A 26,409-nucleotide genomic window follows, 5' to 3' on the forward strand; every position below is an offset into this window, starting at 1 on the left:
TCTCCAGGAGGCGGGCTGGGAGGCTCTGGTTTTTTGCCATTTTTCCCAGCCTCTTTTATCGGATTGCTTATTTCTCTCTTTATATTAGTCTGTATTCCTTATCCTTCATCCACGTGTAGGATCGACTTTTCTAAGACTGATACTTGTCCCATCAGCCCATTCCCAGAGTGGTTGGGGGTGGTTGTAAAAGTTTAAGAGCATGGCTCAGTCAGATGCAGAATGCTTTATTACAGTTTTGGCAGCCTTTTAATTGTGTTGTCTCCGCACTGTGGTTGCTCTTCCTTTTAGGGGCATTTATGGCATGCAGAGCAGGAACTCGTCCTCGGCCATATCCTTAGGCCGTCCGTGACTCTCATGATGCATCCTCGACCCTGTGTCTCCTCGGCGCAGGCCTTGGGCCCTAACATGAAATGGGCTGGGGTCACAAACTCTCTGGCCCCACAATAGCCTCTCAAAATCCTGCTGTCCGACCTCTTGGTCGGAGAGGAGGGTTTTGGTAATACCACGTCTTTATTGCGGTTTGCTTAGATCTGCCCTTCATCAATGTAGGTGTCTCTTCATCTCTCCAGGAAACATACCGGGCTACGAGACATTCCTTTGAATTTATTCATGATGTGTTCCTGCTGTTTCACTATCCGAAATGCGCCTTTAATGATTTCCCTTTACGAGACCATTTAAATTCGACGGTTATTGACGGCGTGGGGAAGTGGAGTGGGCATATTCTCGTTTATAGATTTTCTTAGAAATTTGGACAGATTAAATGCCTCCCGTTTTGCCCTTCATATAAGAAGAAAGGCAAAAGGTTACCCCTCTTATACAAAGACCTTTTAATCCTTTTAAAGTCTGAAACCTTTAGCTTCCCCTAGAGTTTCCTTTACCCGCTAGTTTACACCTTGAATTGTGATATGTTCGAGAGAGGAGCGGGAATGAAGAGACCATACCCTTCCAAGAAATGCTACGTTCTTGTGAAGCTCAAAATGGCTCGGTCAGGGCAGGGATGTGGCAAAGACTCAAGATACTTCTCATCCTCCTTTCAGCCAAAATCCGAAGCAAGGGCTCGTCGCGTCAAACTTTTGGTGCGACTGAGCTGGGGTCACCCATTATCAGTACCAGCCGCTCTTTTATGAGCATAGCTAACATGGCACCAGCGTGTTAGGAGTCAGGACTAATGCAGGGACAAAGTATCCCTGCTTCTTCCTCTCTTCCTTCACTGGTGCCTCTTTTTGCCTCCCCTTCTTCTTCTTTCCCATCACCAGATCCATCCTGGTGCTTTTCCTTCTTCCTCTTCTTTTCCTCTCCCACCAAGGAAGGTCCTCCTCTCAATATGGGTGCTATTAGGGCAGAATTTGGAAAGACTTGGGAGCAGAGCTTAAAAAGATTTCTGGTTGTTTGTTTGTTGTTGTTGTAGTTGTTTTTTTTTTTTTTTTTTTTTTTTTTTTTTTTTTTTTTTTTGTAACTCGTTTTCTATATAGGCTTGTTTAAGCCCTTCATTGTACGCTGTAATACCTCTTTATATTAATAAAATTCATCATTGCTTTATTTCGTATATTCTATCTCTTCTTTTTGAAATGGTTATGTCGTGAATAGACGTACTACTTTGTGACTTCTTTTTTATTTCTATACTCTGAACGATGCTTAGGGCCAAAATCTCAGTTAATAAAAAGATCTTGCTCTGTGCTTATTGAAACTATCCGACATAATAATACCGAATTGAACAAATAATACTTAGGGCTGAAATCCTTACTAAGAAGAAAATGAAAAGATATTATGATGAGCTTATTAGGGCTGTCTGGCATAATAACGCCGACCTGAGAAAACAATACTTAAGGCCAAAATCCCTTACTAAGAAAAAAGATGTTATTATGAACTTTATTAGAGGTATCGTGTACAATAAAACCGACCTGAAAATGGGTTGTATACCCCAAATTTGAACGAGGTGATGGTTGAATGCTCGATGCCATGTAGGAAGTAATCATCCGAGGATATATAACCCAAAAATGTACAGCCCCTGTAGGTTGTTGAGTAATAAGGCGTTTCGCCATCTTCCTAATAACTTTCATAGCCTTAACCTTTTCCGGTATTTGGTCCGAGAACTGAGCGACTTAGAATTCTTCTTAAGTAGTTGACTTCTCCATAGGTTTGAGTCCGAGGACCATGCAATACCTTGGTTCTGTCCAAAACTTAACTTCTAAGTAGTTGGTTTCCCCATAGGTTTGAGTCCGAGGATCATGCAATACCTTGGTTTTGTCCAAAACTTGATTTCTAAGTAGTTGGTTTCCCCATAAGTTTGAGTCCAAGGACCATGTAATACCTTGGTTCTGTCCAAAACTTGATTTTGATAAGTAGTTGGTTTCCCCATAGGTTTGAGTCCGAGGACCATGCAATACCTTGGTTCTGTCCAAAACTTGATTTCTAAGTAGTTGGTTTCCCCATAGGTTTGAGTCCGAGGACCATGCAATACCTTGGTTCTATCCAAAACTTGATTTCTAAGTAGTTGGTTTCCCCATAGGTTTGAGTCCGAGAACCATGCAATACCTTGGTTCTGTCCAAAACTTGATTTTGATAAGTAGTTGGTTTCCACATAGGTTTGAGTCCGAGGACCATGCAATACCTTGGTTCTGTCCAAAACTTGATTTCTAAGTAGTTGGTTTCCCCATAGGTTTGAGTCCGAGGACCATGCAATACCTTGGTTCTGTCCAAAACTTGATTTTGATAAGTAGTTGGGGGAATTAACCCCTCGGCTATGGCGTGGGACCCTGGTTTGGGGGGATTAACTCCTCAGCCAAGCCCCTAGAACCATTCATGCTGCTGACGCTACGAAGCGCAGCCCCTAGTAAAGAAACATAGGCCCTAGTGGAACTTTGTGCTAAAACACTACACCCGGCTGTTGGAAATGATGTGAGTGATTGTCTCAACCCACCACCTGTGTCAAGACACAAGTCTCCCCACAGACCGCGCCAATTGTAAGGACACAATTTGTAACGACCCATAATAATGTTAGGTTCGCATGTAAAAAGGCCCAAACAATATCATTTATAGAGCGTGGGTTTAAAAGGCTAGGCCTTGGTCACCAGACGGTGGTTTGTCGTGGTGTTCATACATAGTTAAATCATGTTCGCTCTAGGAGTTTTTCTCCAGGAGGCGGGCTGGGAGGCTCTGGTTTTTGGCCATTTTTCCCAGCCTCTTTTACCGGATTGCTTATTTCTCTCTTTATATTAATCTGTATTCCTTATCCTTCGTCCACGTGTAGGATCGACTTTTCCAAGACTGATACTTGTCCCATCAGCCCATATCCAGAGTAGTTGGGCGTGGTTGTAAAAGTTTAAGAGCATGACTCTGTCAGGTGCAGAATGCTTTATTACAATTTTGGCAGTCTATTAATTGTGTTGTCTCCGTACTGTGGTTGCTCTTCCTTTTAGGGGCATTTATGGCATGCAGAGCAGGAACTCGTCCTCGGCCATTTCCTTAGGCCGTCCGTGACTCTCATGATGCATCCTCAGCCCTGTGTCTCCTCGGCGCAGGCCTTGGGCCCTAACATGAAATGGGTTGGGATCACAAACTCTCTGACCCCACAAAGCATAAAAAAAATATATATATATATATATATATATAAATCAACACATAAACTCAAAGTTACAGAGAAGTTCCTATTAAAAAAAAGTTACGAAAAAGAAATTGAAAATAACAATTAAGAAGAAGAAGTTGAGAGAATGAAGTCTAATATATGTGCAATTTTAGCAAAAAGAGTGAAGGAAAGGTAACAACAAATATGTTTTTGTATTTATCTAAAAAATTGATAGAGATTTATAGACAAAAGTTGATAAGAAAAATTATAATTTTGTGTCTATACATGAGGTGTTTTAAAAAATAAAATAAAAATTAAATGATTTTTTTATAAGAAAGTAAATAATGATAATTTATTATAAAAAAATAATAATAATAACTCCTATTAACGTTAGACCACTAAATGATGTCTAACCTCTGTCTTTTTCCTTTTTTTTTTTCTTTTTTCTTTTTTTCCTTGAGAAATCATCAAACTTAAAAACACAAAATTCATCAAGAACACCTATCTAAATCAAGATTCATCAAAGTTAATCTCTTCAAAACAAATTGTAGGTACATGGATATGGTTGCTAATCTCTTCAAATGAAATCGCATTAAGAATTTGGATTGCAATTAAGATTTTTAGTAACTTATAGATAAATTAATAATAAAAGGATTAGATGAAGAATTTGGATTGTAATTAAATTAAAATTTTTATCAACTTAAAAATTATAGGAAAAGAAGATAAGGATAAAATATATGTATATATATTTTTTAAATCTAATAAAATTTCTACAATTTGATGAAGCCACTTGGCGCAACCACAGCTTCTAAACCCAACTTTTATTATATAGTATATGATTTGATTAAAAAATAAAAACTCCATTCTCTCCCCCTAATGTGCATGTATTTGTTTTTAAATAAAATAAAATAACTCCAAATTTTGATTATAGAGAAAATATATAGATGATGCCAAATAATATATATATATATATATATATGTGTGTGTGTATTATCTCTAATCAAATTTAACACAAATCTCTCAGCTGTTGGTTGTTTACAATTACGTCATCACCATTGCTTTGGCTACTTCGATCTTGAAATCCTGACTCGAATTTTCTACTAGACTCAAGTGGGAGTACGATCCTTATCTAACAAAAAATAAAAAGTGGGAGTAACTTGTGTCTTTTTAGTTTTTATGGGTATTGAAAGTTGAAACACAGAGTTGTTATAAATTCAGCACCAACATTGATTATTTTCAATTGAACAAAGAACTTAAAAAGCGGTGCTTAATTATTGTCCCTCCCTTATAAGAATTGCTTTGGACTCCCAGGAAAGAAAACATAACTCAGTGCAAATCGAGCTCGCATATTTGCATTTCTTTGTTTGTTCAAACACGTTATAATCAAGTGCTAATGAGCACATTGAATCATCTATGTGACTTTACCCTCACAATCCTGACACAATGGGGTAATTATAAAGGGTGGTAGCTTTCAAATTCTTGTTAAAGAGTATACATGGCAATCACCATTTTTTTTTTTAATGCAGTGCTAGTCTTCCTTTATTAAGGTACATTTCTTATATGCTGATTTTGCCGGGCAATCCAAACAGTACTAGTATCGTGTAAGCATGCTTTACCTTAATGATTATAGCATGCAGTCTCCCCTCTTTAACTTAATATATTTATTTGATGATGAGCATCCACTGCCTAAACATACACGTGCTATCCCTGATGTGCTTGGTAGAAAGAACCAACTCTTTGGAAAACTTCAGGATAAAGAATCAGAGTGATCTTCCTTGTAGAAGGAAGCCTCTTTGAGCAGTCACGTATCCAAAATCTTCTAACACAATAGAACAACTATTGGGACTTAAATCTTTTCAATAATATGGTGGATTGAGTGCAATTGAATTCAACTTAATTCAATTATGTCCTTCATACCAATTAAATTGGGATTGGTTATAGAACCTCATAAAATCAGAGTCAAACTCATATTCATCCTCATCTTTCTATTCTATCTTAATTCATTCTTTCCACCTTCCTATTCAATATATCCTCCATTATTGTCTACCCTAGTGATTTTTTATTTCCCCTGCCTCTTTTCACCACATTTAACTCCACCCGTATCAATGCTTAGAGTCCTAAACTTGGATGAAAGAGGAGATTGCAGTAAGTTGGCGACCAACATAAAACTTCGTTTTTTAATATGAAGAGATCCTTTACAGATATGAGTAAGCCTCCCAGCATTAAAATATATGGAAAAATTCAGTGTCTGTTATTCCCTTAGTCCAGAGGGAAGATAACTCACATAAAACCATTAAGCATCAATGTCATATCTACAAACTACAAATGGGGAAATTATCAGCCTTGTCCCAATTCCCATCCAAAGCCGCCACACAAATCAATGCCAAAGGAAAAACAAGCTTGACTTTGTTGTGGTGAGAATTAGAACTTTGGGTACCAAAACATACCTTTAATACCTTCTGGGTCAGGTTCAAAACCTAAATTCCGATAGAACTCTACAACTGCAATGATAATTGAAGAGAAGTGAGGCTTTGAATCCCACATACAAAGAAAAGAACTATCTAGTAGAGAGTTTAAGTTAAAAACAATGGGCTGATAAATGGGCTTTCTACCATAATGAACATAAAATCAATCATTCGCTATTTATACCTTGACTATCTGCGAAGAGTGTTATATTTCCAATGTCTCTTTGCAGAAGAGCCCTTATAATATTTTCAACAAGGGTCTTTCCAAGGCCTTGTCCCTGAATGATCAAAACATCATAAGTAAGATACTGCATTTGCATATAATGAAAATCATCTGTTAAGTCTTGTTGTTACACAAAGATGTACTTAGGTCCATGAACACATGGTTGCCAACTTAAAGAATGCCTTTACTTTTTACCAGTGAATCAAAAGCAAAAGATCTGACATCTAAAACCAGACCCAAATTGAAACACCTGAAACAAAAGTGTGGTGGGAAGTCAAACACCAACACTCATTTTTAAGTCGAATTGCAGTATTTCCTTGAGCCCAAACTTTCAGCTTTATCAAAAGAAGACACATTTTTTACAAAATTAATACTATAGTTATTTGTTTAGTCCACTTTTGACCCCATTCAGCCAGCCCATTATCCTATGTCATAAATAAATGTAAAATGCATTCAACTAGATATCCAGAAACAGAAGCTGCCTGTATAAAACTTCAAATTGTGCTGTTGTATTTCTTTAGCATGACTGCAATTTCAGATTGATACACATGCTGCAATAAGCTTGTATTGTTAGACTTCTCTTTTTGATGAGCAATAATGATTAAAATCCTCAGTAACGATATGGTTGCCCATCCATGCTTAAGTAACACATATTGTACCTGATATGAAGGATCAACAAGGACATCCCATATTGTAGCATTGAAAGCATGATCTGATGTTGCACGAGCCATGCCAATTAGCTTCTTTTGGTCACCCCCTTCTGTCAAATAACTTCTCCAAGTACACTAAGATGTTCAACAAATAGTTTTAGATGTAGTAATAAGCATGAATAGAGCTTATCATGACCAATCATATGGAATTGGAGGATAGTGCCACAACATCAAACTTAATAGTTACCTGGTTCAGGTGATTTCCTAATAGAGTGCAGGGTGGCTACCATGTAGCTATTTTTTAAAGCAGCCGCTAGTTTTGACAGTGGCCTCCGAGGCCAACCCACCTATTAACAGCATGATATTATGCAATTTATGGATTTGATCATCACCCAAAGATTTTACATAACTAACGACTACCTATTCTTCAAACAGGAGAGTGCTTTTGCATTTCACATGTGTGTGTGTGTGTATTTCTTTCGATCAATATAAATCAATTACGGGATGAAGGAGCCTCAATGGGCATAATCAGCGTCAAAAAGGTTTTATAATTCAAAGCAATCATGGTTGGTGTCTAGCCAACATATATTATAAAATACAGCTAAACAGATTAACCTTCAGTAGAAGATCAATCAGCCAATATAAATTTAAAACAAAATTAAAATAAAACCAAGTCTCAGTCAATTTACAAAATGCTTCTTGATACAAGGACTTGATCTATGAAAAGTGTCACAAAATCACTTGTACCCCATCAACGCATACATGATCCATGTACACAATGCAGTACACATGAACTTCAAATCCAACCAGCATATAACTTCAGTAATTCTGTATGCATGTACAAAAGAGATACCAACAAAGAAATACTGAATGCATGTGCAAAAAAGTTACCAACAAAATATAATTACCTTATCACATAGGGCTTGAAGATCATACACATCAACATCTCCACCTGAAGAGAATATTATTTGTTCAGTTGCTCCATCTGGTCGAGTCTTCTCAATGAGAACAAACTCTTCAGGGAGAGGTTCCTCTACCTGGGGTTCAGGGGATGTTTCTATGACTTGTGTGGTATCGTCCTTTAGAAGCCTGCAATAAGAAGAAAGTTAAGGACCTTTTAAATAAAGTTAAAGCAAGAAGCAGTTGAAACTTCTTGATAGAATTGCACCATTGGTTTATGGTTTACCAGTGAGGAGTAAATATATACACTAAAGAATGAGATCTATATTAGATAATGACAGAATATTGGTTTTGTACCAATAAAGCTTAAAGGTTAATAATCTTATAATCATGTAGTGTACACTGGTGCATAAGAGATATTATCTTACTCTTTTACACCCCAACTAAGAGTAGCAAATGCATATCATATAGTGGTTAAAGTTGCAGCTCTTAATAATGAAACCTTTATTCCGAGCTAAGGAGTCAACGTGGTATTTCGCTACCAACATATGGGAAATTGTGGCTTATTCACCTTCTGACATTTTCTAAGCGAGTCTAGGACTTAAGACTGTCTACAAGAGTACAATTCTACTGCCTGTTCATCTTGGGAAAATGTAGTCAATTCATACAAACACCACCACAATTCATACAAGCACAATAACCAATATAAACAGAAAAATTCAGCAACAATCCACAATCAAGACACCAAATTTTTTCATGGAAAACCCTCTAATCAGCAATTCAAAACATCTTCCCTTCTTAGAACATACAAAAACATTTGTGCATGCCAAAACCAGGCAATTCAGCCGACTAATTAACCACTGAAACACAAAGTGAGTTCCCTAAAATACCATTTGTATATAATACACAACATTACAAACACCCATCCAGCAATAGAGTGATAGAAGTATTCTTAAAATTACCCAGAAGAGCATGTGTTTCTTAATTATATACTCAGCGTGTGGATGAGTTTCGTTTGCATGAAATTATTTTCACCTCAGAAGAGAATAAAAAGCTTTTTAAAGTGGTACATTTTCCAAGCTACGGTTATAAACTAAATTAACTGATGAAAATAAACTCATCCAAACGCACACGAATTCTTCATCAAATAACAGCAAATATCTTAAAATTACCCAGATTTAATGGACTCCCAAAAGCCAGCCCTGAGTCTTAGACTCTTATGCTTCCTTCTCCCTGCAAACATATATAGATTGTATTTGTAATTCAATCAATCAAATCTTTTACTAAAAGAACATACCAAAAACACCCATGTAGATATATGTACCTCCTCGGTCAAGCCCATAGTTGAGTTTGTGAGCAAACAATAACTTATCATAAACTTGCTGCCCTTGGAAATCAAATGAAACAATTGGGCATCTGAGACATATATATAAAATGAAAGTTCGTTATTTTCTCAGAAACCTTAAATCCATACATAACAAGAAACCCACAAAGCATCATTTTAAATAAAAGCCAAGTGAAGTGAAGCTCACTACCCAAGTACACAAAATTTGCAAAAGATTTTTCATTTTTCATTTTAAATGGACCCCAAGAAAAAATTTAAAAAAATTAAAATTTTTAGAGCGTTGGTGATGGTAACTTACAGAGAGGAAGGAGCTACAACGTTGTGGGTTAGCATTTTTTTTTTTTTTTGGGGGGTTTCTGGGTGGATTAGATAATATTAGGATATTGTTTTCACAGCCCCAAACGCCCACACAAAAACGATCAAGTCGACGGTTGGTCAACGACCCGTCGTTGAGAAACGACTTGCGGTTGAAGTTGATGTTGGTTTTAATTTTTTGGCATTGCAATTTGCACACAATGACCCAGTTTTCTTCTCTATTCTTGTTTGGGCCTGCCCAATAAGTATGGCCCAAAAGTGCAATCCTATTTGATGATCTTCGTTTGCCCAAAACAATTTGTTGTCTTTATGTTTATTATGAGTGTATGTGTAACCTCTGATTCCAATGTTGTTTTGAGCAATTTTTTTAAGGGCGTTTTTCTTACCCTTTACATGTTACATGATGCATTAGCTCTCTCAACTCTGGTACTTGATGCATGTCACATTGTCAGATTATTCGTTAAAGGGTCTGTTGTTGTGAGATAGTATTTGGACAAACTTCTGATTGATGTTTTAAATGAAGCAATACTTAATACAATTAGTATCTGTACTTGAAAGAGCTTGTGATTTTTCTCATAGACATGCAGCCCAACTATGTGGGATCCCAGTCTGATCAGTTGAGAGGCCTCAAGCTAGTTTAACTACCAAGGTGGTTCTAAAAGCTTCAACGGATGAAGCCTATCTTTCTCTGCTGAATCTTATGAGCACCAAGTTGGATGAGTTCCTGATGCTAACAGAAAAAATCAATTGGACTTCAGAGGAGATATATCTTAGAATGGGATGAGTGTATTAATGAAGTGATCATTTATATTGACACTCTTATATCCATATCACAGCATATTATACCCTTGGATGCTCTGTACAAGGTTGGGAGTGGAGCTCTTGATCATATATCTAACTCAATAATGGCAGCTTTTATTAGTGATAGTGTCAAGACTCAATAGGTTCAATGCTAATGCTGTTATTGGTATCAACAATGATCTAAAGATGCTGGAGTCTTTTGCAGATGAGAGATTCCATGGTACTGGCTTGAGTGAAAATGAAATATACAAGGAAGGTAGTTTTAGAGGCTGTTTAATAGAAGCATAGCAATTGATAAACCTTTTGTTAAGCAGTCAGCCGGAGAACTTCAGGAATCCAGTGATAAGGGATAAAAACTATCAACATACTGGATTATAAGAAGGTGGCTGGAGACTATCTACAAGAAATTCAAGGATTCTCCTTATGGGATCTTTGGAAGCCTTTCAAGCCCATGCTCTAGAATTTTCCTTAGCTGAGGTGAGAATTTTTAGCAGCAAACAAAACCCTCAATCATCTCATATTTCCTTATAAATAGACAGGGCAAAACAGGTCAGAATTTTCCGACCTGACCCGACCCGACCCCGATTTTTTTGACCTGAAGCAAAAATGGGTTAACCTGTGACCCGATTCGTGTTTTTTGCAAGTCAACCCAACCCGAACCCAAACCATTATTTAAAACTTTTTTTTTGGTAAAAAAAATAATAAAATTAAGATAATATTGGTTTAATTGTTTGTTGTGAGTTTTAAGGAAACAATTGAGACATTTACATAACTGTGTATGCAAATTAATTGAAAGATGAATGATTGAGCATTCTGTAATGAATAAAAAATTTTAGATATCAAATAGCAAAGTACATGCTAAGATAATCTGGTTACCGTACAATTAGAAACATGGATTTCAAATTCTAGACATGTATGAGAAACATTCACAAATGTGAAAATAGTGAAGTCAAATTATCAAATTAATATAAATTATGAATTCTTAGACTTATTTTTTAACAATTTATGTCCAAAATAAATGGCTTTTCAAAATAAATTATAATATTTCCTAGAGTGTGTGTTGCTTAACAATGATATGATATTCATAAAAGAAATCATGTATAAATAAGTAAACAATCAAACTTTAATATATATTTCAAATTGAAATAGAGTACCAACCACAATTGACAATAGATTATAAAATTAATTTTCTAGATTGTAAATTTCTTATATATTTTTATTCTTTGTCAAATGAATTATCTAATAAGTCATTTGTAATTTTGTTTTATATATTGGGATGTTGATATTGTGTAGAAATAAAACTTGTGTATTTGTTTTACTTATCTTTGTGTTATTTTGTTTTAGATAGCAATGTTAGGATTTGTATAATTTTAAAATTATTGAATAAGTATTAATAATTGTAATTCATTCTTAATATAAGTGATGAATTCAAAATAATGCATTTTACATCAAGTAATTTGTTGCATAACTTTTTAAATGGCAAATACATTTTTATTAAAAAAAAAAAATCATGTGAAAAATACAGGTCAACCCAACCCGACCCGCAACCCGTTTGACATGCAACCCAATTGACCTGACCCGCCCGTTTTGCCACGTCTACTTATAAACATTGTCAACCGCACCTTCCCTTATTTTGCAAAAAATACATAGCAGCAGCATCAATGGGAAAGGAAATTTCCTTTGTTTTTGCCTTTCCCTTTTCACTCTAATCATCTTTAGCTACTTCCTTTTTTTTAAGAGCGCTAAGACTATCAAAATTTTGCATAAATGATATGAGTTGAAAACGATAAAAAAATATTACTTTGATAATTTAGCTACTCTGTTTTTGCTGAAAATTTTTCTCTTGGGCATTTGTGAGGAGTTCGAAACTCTGTTTGTGAGTGCACATTAACAGAGTTGTCATTGTATCCTAGAAAGCAACGCCTAAGCCATTTGCACTGACAGATTCATTCCAATGGGGGCGAATTCGCTTCTTAAGGACAGCGGATTTAGTTCCGTGCCTCGGCGATAAGTTTTATTTAATCTTTAATTTTATACGCTTTTGCACTTGTCTATTTTGCTTATAAGTTAATTTGAGCATATCTTGTTTTATTGATATATTATTGATATTACTTTGTAACTTTGTTAATCAATTTGGACAATTTTCCAAACTATACTTCCAACAATGTGAAGCAAAGTGCTCAAAAGAAGTCAATGGACATGCTGGAGAAAAGACTGAAGGACTTCAAATGATAAAGCTTGCAATATATATCTTCCTCAGAATTATGAGTGTATTTTTTTTTTCTTTCAGTAGTTCAGTAATCAGTAATTAGGAGTGTATATATCTCTGCTGAATATATAATTTTGTATTATCCTTGTTAATATTAAGAAAGGGTAGGATTCTTTAGTTTCCTTATAATTTATATTCAAAATAAAATTTTCTCACATTTCTTTGGCTAATCAATTTTAAGTCATGTTAGGTCCTTGCTGCTTCAATCTTTTTATCTTTGCTCTTTCCTGGGAAGTTAGCCCATTATCATTGAGAAAGAACTTGCGAGTGCTTTGCTTTCAATCTATAACTTATTTCATCTATGAGGAAATGGCCACGTACTCTTTATCAATGGGTCAAAGATGGATTTATTACAGCTCCATGTAGATACTTCCAGTTATGCATTTGGTACTCTGTTTCTTTTCACACTTAATAACTAGACTTTGTCAAAGAATTGATGAATTTGGCCAACGAGTTCAAGACTTATGGGATGTATTAGATTAATTAGTGAATTCGGTTTTGGGATCCTTATCAATTTAGGCTAATGAAATGGGTTTGTATGCTGGAGGCAGCTGCTCACCAATCTGCTGCAGGAGACCACCTTTGGGAGGGAAATGAAGGAGAGGGTGTTGATTGGCATCATATAAGTTGATGGTCTTTACTCCTTTGGACTTAGAAATGATGTGAGCATAGGAGGGGAAAGGTGTACGTGTACCTAGAAGTCTCAGACTTCTTGTTATTTCTTTGAGTAGTGTTTGTAATCTTGGGCAAAGTTCATTGGACTGGACACGATGCAGACACGTGACCAATTTTGGGCTTGCGTCTGAATAGTGTTGGGTCTTGCAATCCTACTTTTTCAGCTGGCCTGGCAATGCTGTCAAGTATGCCAGCAACTAATAACTCAGTAATTCAGAATTTGGTTGTTAACTATTAAGGAAAAAGAAAAAAGAAATATAAGCACATGCCTACCTGAAGAACCAAAAAACCTGGTGTTTGCATCAAGTTGTTTGGGAGGCAGATAGGCTGGCAACTTCTCTCATCTGTATATAGGCCTGCTGCTTGCCTTTATCAAACCATAAGTTTGCTGGCCAGTTATCCTCTCTGGTATAATAATTTATTGCTTCAATGAGTCATCATTGTTAATTTATGTTGGAAAATTGTAAAAAGAATAACTGATCAACTAGTATAGTATTGAATTAATATATAAATCTGTAAGTATATTAAACAGTGAAATTAATACAATGCAATTCGTTAAAAAAAAAAGGTTTAGTAAAATGCAAAGTTTGTTTTGTTTTTGTTTTTTAAAATGACAAAAAATAGTCTTAGAAATGACATCTTGGTTATTCCTTTCATCTATATTACTAATAAAAGGATTCCTCTATTTCGTCTTAAATTTTTGACATACCAAAATATCCTCGTACAAATTCTGATATTTAAATATTTGATATCTATCTGTATTTGTTATCTATTTGAATTCAAATACGTTTATTAAAAAAAATACAAAATTACTTCTTCCAAAACAAACCTACCACCTCACGTAAAACTATTCATTCTTATCTTGTATTCAAATGTTTGATTCTTATTTGTATTTGTTAACTATTTGAATTCAAATACTTCAATTATGTTTTAGGCTTTTTCCTTTATCTTCTTCATTCTGCCTAAAAATTTGGATACTATCTCCATCTCATTTTTAAACATTACTCTATGTTACCTTACCTTTCTTTAAAAAAAATACAATATATCACTTTTAAACATTATAACACTAAATCAAAAAAAAAAAAATTAAATGGCTTTTTTTTTTCTTTTTTCTTTTTTTTGAGATGGTTAGATAGTGGGGGAGGAGAAGGTGTGGGGCTCAAACTTCAAACCATAAACATGGAGCACCATAAAGAATGTCATTACCACTAGATTATCACTTAAAGTTGAACCTCTTTTTTTGGCAAATTGGGAACAGTTTGGTTAGGATAATTATGTGAAGAACATGATATTATTATAATAAATGTATGATTCTTATCTGTATTTGTTATCTATTTGAATTCAAATACTTCAATTATGTTTTAGGCTTTTTTCTTTTATCTTCTGCATTCTGCCTAAAACTTAGTACACTATCTACATCTCATCTTTAAACATTATTCTATATTACCTTACCTTTCTTAAAAAAAAAAAAAATACAATTCACTTTTAAACATTATAACACTAAAAAAAAAACATTCTAGTAGTTTTGATAAAAGAATTAAAATGGCTTCTTCTTTTTTTTCTTTTTTCTTTTTTTGGAGATGGATAGATAGTGGGAGAGGAGAAGGTGGGGGCTCAAACTTCAAACATGTCTATTTTGTAGAAAAAAAAACTGTGTTTTTATTTTATATATATAATTTTTATTTTGATAATCTAATTTGTAAGTAGATAAAGTAATTTGAAAATCAACAGGAGACTGGCCCAATTTTTTAGGCAATGTTTTAGTAGGAGTTAGAATTTCATTTTTACTAGATTGTCCTTTAGTTATGTCTCTACTTAAACATAGGGGCGTAAGAGCATTCTTGAACCAAAAAAATGAAAATCTCAAATGGTAACAAGTCTTTTGACGGTTTATATGCATTTGAATACATTATTTTAGGGGAATCCATTCAATTTCTCAACCTAATCTCAGCATACTTTTTGATAAAATGCAAGTAACAATAAATCCATAATATTATCATAATAAATCATGTATATTCCTATGCACTTTATTTATAGTGGGTTTAACCCCTAAATTTGAGAAACTAAACTTTGTCCTCCCAACCAATAAGAAGTTGTATAGTATCAACTTCTAAATCTATGGAGTTCATATAATCACTGAAATCCTTATTAATGATTTATTTGTATTGATTAAGTATTCATTTGGGATCCGCTTATTTTGCTAAAACTGAAAACTTTTTGCTGAAAATACTATAGATAAAGGTAAAAATTAACTGAAATAGTATAGTGGAACCTATAAATAGTACTAAAAAGTGTAGTAGAACACATGAATAATGGCAAAAATAACTTAATAGTAAAATAAATTGACAAAAATAATCTTTGCCAAACGAACAAAAAAATCACGTGTATGGACCAATACAAATACTGAATAATTTCTCCTGCACTTCATTTCATTGAAAGAAAATTAAGAAGAGAAGCAATTTTATAGTAAGTCTCTCTTTATTAACTCCGTTTCTTTTTTTCTTTTTCTTTTTTTTTTTTTCTTTTTTTTGATACCGAAATTGCTGTATTTCCGTTTGTCATATATAATTAGTTATTTCATTCTTTTTTCTTCTTCTTCTTCTTCTTCTTCTTCTTCTTTTTTTTTTTGTATTTCTTAAAATACTGGTTCTTATTCTAATGTAATCACCATCTCAATGTACTAAATTTGCCTTTAGTTTTATGTAGCATTACTACCAAGGAGTTCAAATCTACTTTATAAATTCAAAATTTTCAATTTAATTATATTATTGATATGTCTTATCTAATTTGCATATAATTATTGATTAAGTCTGCATTGTACGGGCACAATACTAGATAGTAATACAATTGGCCATTAGCAATCTGCCTCCTTTACCATGTCCTTTTATGTAAATAAAAAATGGATCAATTAGAATGAAAACGATTGCCTGGACCATCCATCAAGCTTATCTACACCGAATCACTCCATTTTTCCATTCATTTATATGAGAGAAAATGTCTTTGATGCAAGGCTATCGACAAGGACGGTTAGCTAGAGAGTTAGAGAGAGATGTTAAAGAGAATGTATCTCATATATCAGATATATGATTTCTTCCTCTCACAGCGTGAGTCAAAAAGCGTTGTGAGAGTAAAAAATAATAATAAGGGCAAACATGCACCAGGTGAGAACTTGGATCTCTTTTGATAAGCCCCCATTACCTACCAAAGTGCCAATACTTACAATTTTACAAGTTCAAGACTTCAAGCCATCAAAACCTAGTTGAAACATTCAGCTTACACACTGACCATTTAAAGCCACCAAAAGGTAGAAAACTTTATGCTTGTACAGGCTCTATTATGCATCATTCTGAATATATTAAATATCTCCAAAGAAAAAATAAAAATAAAAAAATGCTTGAGATAGTCAAGAGAATCCAGATATGACCAACACAGCTAATTTTTAAAAAATATGGAACATGAGGTACCTAAAGAAAATGTGGTCCATCGTCTTTAGGCCTAATACTTGCACCATTAATATATTATATATATATTCCACACTTCTCAAAAGTCACTAACACAAGAATAAATCCAATGAATGTATTAAGTTTACAGGAAAAACTGACCTCAACAAACCTAAACTCAACTATATAGCTTTTTTTTTTTTTTCCTTTTTCTTTTTGGTTTATTTTTTTTTCCTTTTTGTCTTTCTGTTCCAAAAAAAGAAAACAAAAAACAAAACAAAAAATAGGAAAAACCCACCCGAAAGCTCACCACCAAGAACTGTTAGCCTATTATCTCTTGTAAGCTGTGCTGAATTGAGACGGATGGCAAGGTATTTTCAGCCAGAATTTCTGGAGCAGAGCACAAAACACTTCAGACCGGGAATAATGAGAGAGCTCAGCGTCCTGTTTTCGCACGTTTCATGCCACTTGAATTGAAAGGAGAGATACTACCGCTTGGCCCAGGACTCTCTTCTCTGAAATTTGAATTTAGCATGGCTAATTCACGCAACTGCTGCCTCTTAATAAAATCCTGAGACTCGTCCTGTATATTGATGAGAGACAAAGATGGAAAGCTTATGTCAAAACTAAGGACAACAATGCTACTAGTTAATAAATTTAAGGAGAATTGAGTAGAAACTACTGCACATAACTTCTGTAAGTAAGAATTTTATGTGGGGAAAGAGGGATGTGCATGACTCAACCGAGCAGACTTTGAAATTCTTCTGATTGTTTAACTTATTTCTTAACTGAGATTGTAAGGCTGTGAGCGGGAGCAACTTACACAAGAATTAATTCTACTTGCTAAGTCAATTTCTAGTGAAAAGTTTCTAAGAGATATGGTGAGCAGAAGGTGTCCTCAACTGAATGCTTGCCTCTTGAGTCTTGACCGCCAAAATGGCCCTAATTCTTATAAAAAACAGATGCTAAGATAAGAAAAACTGCTTCAAGTTAACCTCAAGCTTGAGCAGAAGGCTATACGAAGGAAAACCATAGAGATTTACTATAGAGTCAGTGTGACTATTTGCTCCCATTGCTCCCTAAAATAATTCTCATCAAATGGAAGAGCAGACTCCTCTGCAGCTTAATTATACAAATGCCTCAATTTTGATCAAATTTTCCATCTATGTGCTGTCTTAAAGAACAAGTAAACATATCTAATGAACAATAGAGGTTCAGGACATGTTACAAATAGTGGAAATAATCATCTGCGATAAAACTATGTCCAATTTCAAAATATAAAACAATAAGAAGAACTACGTTAGAGGTACATACCACAGGTTTGAGCAATTCTTCAATAATTTCCTGTGCCTGCCTCAGCCTTATATCAACAACATTGGCAGGTAAATCAGCCTCAATTAAGATGTGGAGTGGTTCATTCAGGTGCTCATAGCCCGGCCTTCCCCTTAGCTTTTCTTCCTTGAGATTGAAAAGAACAGAAAATAATTTAACATGCAAATTAAAACCAATCTTGAACATGAACAATATCACATCAAATGGCCCATTAAGAAAAGCATTATATTTCCATGCCAGTTTTGCCTGAATCATCATTGAAAAAAAAAATGCATTTCTAATAGCAGCAGAACTGGAAAGAGTGGTGTGGGTGTGTATTACCTTGTCTGGATCCTTTATTGACCCTTTCCCTCTAATATATACACGGCAGCCTGTTGTTGCTTCCACTCGTTTCAGGGAATTGCCTCTTGGGCCCAGAAGCCGCCCAACAAAATTGAACTAAACATCCATAAATAAACAAGTACTTCAGGTGTTACTAGTTAAAAAGTTCTGTTTCTAAATTGGTGGAACAAGTGAATACAGGCAATCACATTTAACTTCATACGCTAGCATTCTATTTAAAGCTTACATTTGGGTAAGTATCAACTGGAATTTCCAAACGCAAAATTCTCTTGACAGTGTAGGAACTAGGACTTGCTGGTGCACCTTGCCAGTCCATTGTCATTCCAGGGGGTCCACTTAATCTCTGTTATGTAATGAAAGATGCTTAAAATTTTATATAAAGATGCTCAAAAGTAAAGAATTAATGAAAAAAATAGGGAGAGAAAAACAATAGCATGTGGTTTTCCAGATGCAGAACATTCAATAAATATTCTTATGTATAGAGCAGAATATAAGCAGAAAGGATCAATGCAGACAGCAAAAATAATCTTACTTATCAAAAAAAATAAAAATAAAAAATCCAAGTTTTAAGCGAAGACAATATTAAGGAAGCCAACAACAGCGTGGACCAGAGATGTACATGCAGACAAAGCATATCAAAACATATCATGAACTGCAACAACCCTCACATAACTCCAAAAGACAAAAATATTAGTACAGTCAGACAGATAACTCATTCTTTTTTTTCTTTGCACTAGCCCAGCGCCAGCCTAGATCAAAATTGGATACACCTAATGAATCTTGTGACATACAGATAAAGTATATCATCATGAAAAAATAAGACAGTCCTCTGGTGAGCTTAAATTACATGTGAAAATCAGGTTGCTCATTAAGTCAAGCATACTTTTTACTTGTCTAACTTTCCCACCTTTACAACACTTGTGAGCTTGAACTGACATTGGCAATCATATACCTTGTAGACCATGTATTTCCAGAATGATAGGAGGTGAACATTAAAATAATATCAGTTTATTCAAGTGTGTGAATATTAAAAAATAATGGATTGAAGGGAGAAAAAAAAAAGTACTCTCACTGTCTCACAGATCAATGGCTGAGTAAAAAAGGACATATGTATGTTCATCATTTTTCTGTTTTATTTATAAACAAAAAATAGTTCATTATAAAGAAACCTTATATACATGGGATGTATACATCAGATTCAACAGCAACTTTGTAATTTCATCAATTTAAAGCTCCTCTCTCAAATCAAGTCCTCATTATGCTATCAAGTGCACCAGCGCATATCTTGCCATAATAAAGGGAATCAGGGGAAAGTTGTAAACCAGCAAGAGTCACAGAAATCATATATTTTAGACTGGATGTTTGTGAACTACTTTTCTTTTTTTCTATTGACCACCCTTCCTTCCAAAGTATCAGTTTTATGAAGTAAAAAGTGGGTCAACAAGTCAATAATTTTCTTGGACTCATTCGCTTCAGTACAGTAATGTATGGGACCAGAGTTTTTTTTTTTACCTTTAATGACACAAGTCGTTTGTAAAAACTTTAAATGTCCATCCACTATCCTTGACCTACACACAGCAACCATGGACCTCGTCTAAATTTTGACCCCATTCTCAATGAACTGGTTTTTCTTAGCGGATTCCACTACTTTATACAATTCAATTGGTGTATAAAACGGAATAGGCTTAATCTGTCATTGCTGCAGTCTCAACCCTTATCTTAGTGCCTTCCAATTATACAAATTGGATGTATGAATAATCTACCCAAATTCAATTATGAAGTAAACATTGGATAGAGGAGGAAACACCCCTGACTCAACACAGATCACACATTTGCAAGCTTATTTGTCAGCAGTAGTCAACACTAGATAGAAAAAAAATAAAACAATTACCTCCTGAGGAAGGCCATTCCAGCCACCTAATCCTGTCCCAGTGACACTTGATATGAGGTTTGAAGAAGCCATGGGACTGGGGCTTCTATGCCGAAGCCTATCAAAGTCACTAAAACCTTGGTTGGACATCATTCCAGAAACCCGTAAAATTTCTGCACATTAAAGAGCATTTCATATGAGAAACTAACCCCTGCTATTAACAAATATAACACTAAAGAAGGAGGCATTGCCAAAAAGGGAGGAATTTGAAGAACATTGCAGGTTGACAAGCCCCAAAGAATAAAAGACTATGATAGAATTTACCTATAATCTAACTTCTGTCCAAGGAGAAATGACACTTTACATGTTGGTATCAATCGTAGAAAGATTGGGAAGTAGATAAAGCTAAATGCATTAGTTCCAATCAGTGAGTAGGCCTACTGAGGACAACTACTCAAATGATCTAGACTCCAGCAGTTCATTTTTGTCTTAAAATCATGTTCTTAAAAATAATAGGATTAGAACAATAGCAAACTCCAAAATAACAAAACTAGTGAGTGTTTTATCATCTCCATAGACTGAAACCCACTAGTGAAAGTTTGCCAGATTCTTACCCGGCATTCTCATTACCAACTCTATAAAAAGAAAAAAAAAACACTGAAACCCCAAAACATTACAGTCAACATGTGTGATGTTATATTGTCTACCATATCGTTATATTTATCTTTCATAATTTCAGCATACAAGTTATTACCGCAGACCACCTATGTCTAGTTCAAACCAACCCCAGTATAAGACCATTTGCCTGCAATCAAATTCATATTCAGTTAAAATATAGTCTCCAGACTATGTATAACAGCATTAGGCCTTTCAATGGTATAGAAATTGTTACCAATTACCTGTTTTATACAGATACACCAATTTTCTATGCGTAACGGTTGCAATGTATCACACTACACCATACATTGCAACTAAATTTTCATAATTTGCTAAAAATTCGAATGCTAAGGTATATTTGGGAAATCAAATGAAACTAAACTGATTATTGAGTTGACTTCATTCTGCACAAACCAACTTGAGAATTCAGTAACTATCAAAAACTCGATAATTCAGATTATATTTTCATGAGACTCCCAACTTCCCCATTGCAAAGCATAAATATAACATTATCTAAGATATCATCAAGCCAGGAGTGCAGGGAATTCCACACTCAAAAGATGGATGCACGATGAAATATAACAATCGTTGTGGAGTACTGTGCAAGCCAGTGGCTAAGTTTCATGCAATTAAAAGTTAAGAACAATCTAACCGATCTAAACACCCATACAAACAGGCACATTTCTTACCCCACTAACAGTGTTGTAAAGACAGAAAAAGAACAGGAAGAAAAGGTAAACCCCATGAAAAACCCAGATCCAAAATTCAAAGATTTAGAAAGTGACCTTGATTTAACAGCCGGCTACATATCGGAAGGACTTGCATGAAAGGTCCAAGCTTTTGATGCTCTGCTAACAGCTCTGACAAGTACTGACTGCAAAACAACAACCCCACTTAGATCAAAACACTCAAAAGATTTACAAACACACAAAATTAAATTCAACAACCTGAGCAAAAGACTATATTTTTGTCCCTCCTAGTATTATATTACTAGTTCTTGAGAGGCATACCTGTCAACATCTGGGTTGCTTCTAATCTGTGGAGAAGCAGCTCTTGCAGGTGAGAAGTTGGGGTTATACAGACCTGACATGGCTTTTCGGCTTTTCTTAGAGAATTTGAACAAACAAAAGAATGGAATGGGAAAAAGGGGTTTTGTTGTTCTTGTTGTTGCAGAAGAAAAAGCAGAAATACAACACCATCAATAAAGGGTGGTTTGTATTTTGTAATAAGAGAATTAAAAATATAGTAAAAGAAAATAAAAGAAAACAAAAGAAAAGAAAGAGAGAAAGTTCGACAGCTCTCTCTGTCAAATATGCAGAGAGGAAAGGAAAGGCAAATCTTAATTATTTTTCTTCTTCTTTATAATTTCCCTTATATAATCCACCTTTGTTTAAAGGCTTTAGCTTTGAACCCAAAAAATATAAAAATATAAAATAAAAATAAAAATTAGTGAGTTGGGGCAGTGAGAGAGCGATGAGTGGAAACAAGTGGATCTTTTTGGTAGCTAAAATTAAGGTAAGAGGGTAAAGATTCTGTCTGGAGCAGCAAAAATTTTCACAGTGGCCGAGGTAGTAGTAGAGCTGTAGACAGAGAAATAGAGTGAAAAAACATGTTTTTATTTTTATTTTTTTGTGTTTGGTTTTTTACTGTAAAATGACTCAAATGTGGGATTTTTATTTTTTATATATTATTTTTTGTAAATAGTAGGTAACTGTGAATGTAGTCATATATATGTAGGAGGTGAGGACACGTGTCAAGCATGCAGAGAATCAAAGTGTGAGTTTTTACAGTTACAGTGAGTTAGAAGGGTCCTTGAGACTAGACAGCCCCATTGCCAAAATGATTATTGATGTTTGCCAACGCAGTCTTAGCTGGACACTCTCAGACACTACTGCTACCATTGCTCTTTGCTCATTGCTCAGCTCTCAACATTTCTTACCACTACGTCGTCGTTTTCTTGCTTTGCTCTTTTCTTTTTCTTTTTCTTTTTCACTTTCTGCTTCTTTCGCACCCTTTTTGCCTCACTAATATTTCTGCCTCTTTTTTTCTTTGTTTTCTCTCTCCCTATCTCTCTCACTGATTTGGACTTTTTTTGGGTGATTTGGACTCCGCTCATCACCACCATAACCTATCATCTTTATCCCACCTTTATGTTTAGAGCCACAACATTTTTTCATCATTATTATTAATATAATAATTCAAAATAATTAATGTATAATAACAAAAATAGTATAAACGGTGAAAATGATATTACTCTAATTAGAATAAACTATATTACCACCGAATGGTGTGGTTTAGTGGTCTTGGGTGATGCACAAGATATGCTAAGTGTGAGATCCAAGGTTCAAGTCCGAATATGGATTCACTTAGGTTACCTCTCTTAGCAGCTTAAGGTTCACTAGTGTCTCTCGTAGAGCTAAAAAGTTATGGTTCATTGTGGTCCTCCTGCACCCTAATAGGGTTTCGAATCTAGTTGGTAAAGTGATACTAAAGTCAAGTCCAGGTAGGATTGCTACATTAGTCACCCCCTATCCATTGTTTTTCATAAAAAAAAAATAAAAAGAATAACCATATTAATAATCATAGAAACATTGTCTTAAATATCACTCTTTGTTAACCAATATTGTTTATGAATTTAATATGTATTCAATACTTAAGTATGTTGGACTTGACATGAATACGATACGATTTCAAAAATAATCATGTATTGCTTTGATGTTTAGTCTAATATTTCAAAAGGACCAAAACTTTTCTATTTTTAAACTATACTATGCTAAAACTTAAAAACATGCTTGCAAATGACTAATCAATGGTTGTCGGATCTTAACGTGGTGACAATTATAAAAGGCATCTTTCTACGCTTAAGGCTTTTTCTTTATCTTTTTAATTTTTCATATGGTTGTGTAACTTGTGTTTAATAAATAGCAGATTGCAATATGGAGATGAATACGTGTATCTACCAAAATTCAAAGTGTTTTTTGTTATATGGATTGCGCAAACAATTTGTGTGGTATATAACTTTTGGTTCGGGGGACCTTAAAGTCAAAATCGTCCTTTTTTTTCCTCCTAAAAGGTGGAAAACATAAAAGAATGGTCCTCGGAAGGGCATTTTATTATTTTGCTTTTCAGACACAAAGACCAACCTTTTCCATAATCAGTGGGGGAGCGGGATGATGGGGCGGTGTTTAAAGAAGTACGGGTACCTGCCCTCCCTATTCTTTCTTGCTATGGCCCCTATACTATATTAGACTGTCTTCAACAATTTCTGACTTTTCTTGTTTGTTTCTTTCTTTTTAACCATTAGTCATGTTAAGAGCATCCGCGTCAGTCCGTTTAAATTTTCTGTTTATTTTACATAAAAAAGATTTATTTTTTCTATTTTACACATCTACTTTTATAAAACACTCACATCAGTTTATCTATTCTACACATTTATTCAATAAAATATTCATTCTTTTACTATTTTTTATTATTTTCTTCACATCCCTTTCACTCACTGCCTATCTCTCTCTCATAGACCAACCGCCGTCACCAAGCAACCAACCTCCACCATCATCAACCCATCCAACCAAACATCATCAACTCACCAGGCCATATCGACCCACATACCCGAAACCCCATTCAACCCAAAAGAAAGCCAAATCAACCCAAATACCCGAAATCTCATTCAACCTAAATGAAAGCCAAATCAACCCCATTCAACCCGAAGCCCACTGATCAAACAACCAAAAATAAAGGAAAGCAATCAAATCGGTGGTGGTGGCAATCGATGGTAGTGGCGGCGAGAGATTGGTTCACTGTTCTGATCTGATGGAGAAAATGAAAGAGGGTGAAAGACAATTAGATCGAAGTTGGACAGCTCGATTGGAGGGTATGATGAAGCATCTTCACTCATGGCGGCAAGTGTGATGGACTTGACCGGCGGCAGTGGAGGCATGGTTTGACCGGCAGCAGTGGTGAGAGTGAGAGCAAATGAAGAAAAGGGGGAGTGAGGTGAGGTGAAACCAGAGACAAGGAGGGAGTTAGATGAGAGTGAGAGTGAGAGTGAGAGCAGAGAAAAGAGAGAGAAAAAACTATTAAAAAATTAAATATATGCTACAGTGCCCGTGTAAATTTACATGGATACTGTAGCTCGTTGAAAAATTTAAAAGACTTTACACATTTTTAAACGGATTGATGTGGGTGTTTTTTGGTTCAAAAAGTGTAAAAGTTGTACTTTTTTCAATTTTAGAAAACTATAAACGAACTGATGTGGATGCTCTAACATTATCTTCATTTCATACCTAATTAAGAAACTATTATCTATATTATCTTCATATTTCATACCCAATTAAGAAATTATTATTATGCACAAATTTTCAAATCCGTGAGATGTAAAAATAAAGATAAATATGCGACAAAGAAAACAATTATAGAAGACAATATTTACATGGTTCGGCAATTTGCCTACGTCCACGGAATTATAAAAATTTCATTATCCTCAAAAAAAAAAAAAAAATACAAAATGCGGCAGTACAATTTTCTCTCTAAAAAACAACATAAAACCCTAATCTCCCATTAAAAACCGCAACAATATTATTTCGGATCAAGTCATATTTCGGATCAAACACAACTCAACATCGTTAACCTTCAAATCAATAATATTATTTTTTAATTTTAAGTGGTTAGGGAGGATTCCAACTTCCGACCCTTTTTTTTTTTGGGAAGAAATTCAGATCATAATATTAAGGAATGCTTTTTAAGTCAGCTTAAAATACAGAATTAATGTTCGGTGAAATATCCAACCTTAATTAAGGTATTTGATAAAAATATAATCATTATTCATAAAGATTATTAGTGGTGTTTCTCCTTTAAAAGTTTTTTTTTTTTTCCTCTTTCTCGCAAAGATTAAATTGTTTAACAGCAAATAATTGTTTTCAAATATCTAGCTTTTTTGTTTTATGATATTTATTTGCATTATATTTGTACAAATTTTAACCAATACTGTGTTTTAACACTAAAAAAACAAAAGGAAAAACTCAGGAAAATGTCATGAAGGAAATTGATTTTTGTTCAGTCATTTGCAACTATTACTCTTTACCTTGTTTGAGATTGATTGAAGACTTATTCCATTTCCTAGAACTTAAGACCCTTTAAACAAGAGGGAGGTAAAAAAAAACACGGGAATAAAAATATTCCTTCATCAACCCAAAAGGATAAAAAGGTTTCTGTCGAATCCAAAACAAAATAAAAACTAATAATTCAATGCTGGAGTCAAATTCAGTGGGGTCTAATTGAACAATAGGTTGTGACTTCTGAATCAGGAATGAGAGCAATAGAGTGTCGTGATGTAGAACCATAGGTCCACCAGCTAAAGTCCTCAAATGAATACACCAAAAAAAAAAAATCATCTCAACTAACATTAGGATTAGGCATTTATTAGCAGAATAATACAATAAGTCAATAACCTAACAGCATTGCTAAACAAAAGATTCGACAGTGAAAAACATACACACACACACAAGATTCGACTGGTCCAGTCCATTGTAAGATTAGTCACAGCTTCTCAATCATTGGATTC

The 26,409-nt window shown here is 34.5% G+C and overlaps 2 protein-coding genes across 3 annotated transcripts; both read right to left on the reverse strand.

Moving 5' to 3' along the window:
* Positions 1 to 5,769: 5,769 nt before the first annotated feature.
* Positions 5,770 to 9,607, reverse strand: LOC126692593 (histone acetyltransferase TAP1). Of its 2 annotated transcripts, XM_050388258.1 has the most exons (8): positions 9,447 to 9,607; positions 9,128 to 9,219; positions 8,976 to 9,036; positions 7,812 to 7,992; positions 7,151 to 7,250; positions 6,913 to 7,013; positions 6,215 to 6,308; positions 5,770 to 6,066 (listed from the first exon to the last, which is right to left on the reverse strand). In XM_050388258.1, exons 1-8 carry the CDS (start codon positions 9,479 to 9,481, stop codon positions 5,987 to 5,989), a joined length of 744 nt encoding a protein of 247 aa, XP_050244215.1. In that variant the 5' UTR covers positions 9,482 to 9,607; the 3' UTR covers positions 5,770 to 5,986. The 2 variants fall into 2 exon arrangements, with proteins under 2 accessions (XP_050244215.1, XP_050244216.1); XM_050388259.1 differs by lacking the exon at positions 7,151 to 7,250 and having other exon boundaries at positions 6,913 to 7,038.
* Positions 9,608 to 16,710: 7,103 nt separating this feature from the next.
* On the reverse strand, positions 16,711 to 22,314 carry LOC126692594 (KH domain-containing protein At3g08620). The gene is made up of 7 exons (XM_050388260.1): positions 21,860 to 22,314; positions 21,635 to 21,723; positions 20,214 to 20,365; positions 18,549 to 18,665; positions 18,302 to 18,418; positions 17,963 to 18,106; positions 16,711 to 17,231 (listed from the first exon to the last, which is right to left on the reverse strand). Exons 1-7 carry the CDS (start codon positions 21,937 to 21,939, stop codon positions 17,085 to 17,087), a joined length of 846 nt encoding a protein of 281 aa, XP_050244217.1. The 5' UTR covers positions 21,940 to 22,314; the 3' UTR covers positions 16,711 to 17,084.
* Positions 22,315 to 26,409: the final 4,095 nt, after the last annotated feature.

Source organism: Quercus robur, chromosome 7, assembly GCF_932294415.1.
Source record: "Quercus robur chromosome 7, dhQueRobu3.1, whole genome shotgun sequence".
Lineage (NCBI taxonomy): Eukaryota > Viridiplantae > Streptophyta > Magnoliopsida > Fagales > Fagaceae > Quercus > Quercus robur.

What these genes read in the sequence shown, in the direction of transcription:
- LOC126692593 (XM_050388258.1), bottom strand. Translation starts at nt 9,481, where the DNA reads ATGCTAACCCACAACGTTGTAGCTCCTTCCTCTCT. An exon ending in CTATGGGCTTGACCGAGGAG is followed by an intron (nt 9,037 to 9,127) that starts GTACATATATCT and finishes ATATGTTTGCAG; the next exon opens with GGAGAAGGAAGCATAAGAGT. An exon ending in TTGTTGATCCTTCATATCAG is followed by an intron (nt 6,309 to 6,912) that starts GTACAATATGTG and finishes TTGATCATTCAG; the next exon opens with GGACAAGGCCTTGGAAAGAC.
- LOC126692594 (XM_050388260.1), bottom strand. Translation starts at nt 21,939, where the DNA reads ATGTCAGGTCTGTATAACCCCAACTTCTCACCTGCAAGAGCTGCTTCT. An exon ending in CAGTTGATACTTACCCAAAT is followed by an intron (nt 18,419 to 18,548) that starts GTAAGCTTTAAA and finishes ATGGATGTTTAG; the next exon opens with TTCAATTTTGTTGGGCGGCT. An exon ending in CAATAAAGGATCCAGACAAG is followed by an intron (nt 18,107 to 18,301) that starts GTAATACACACC and finishes TTCAATCTCAAG; the next exon opens with GAAGAAAAGCTAAGGGGAAG.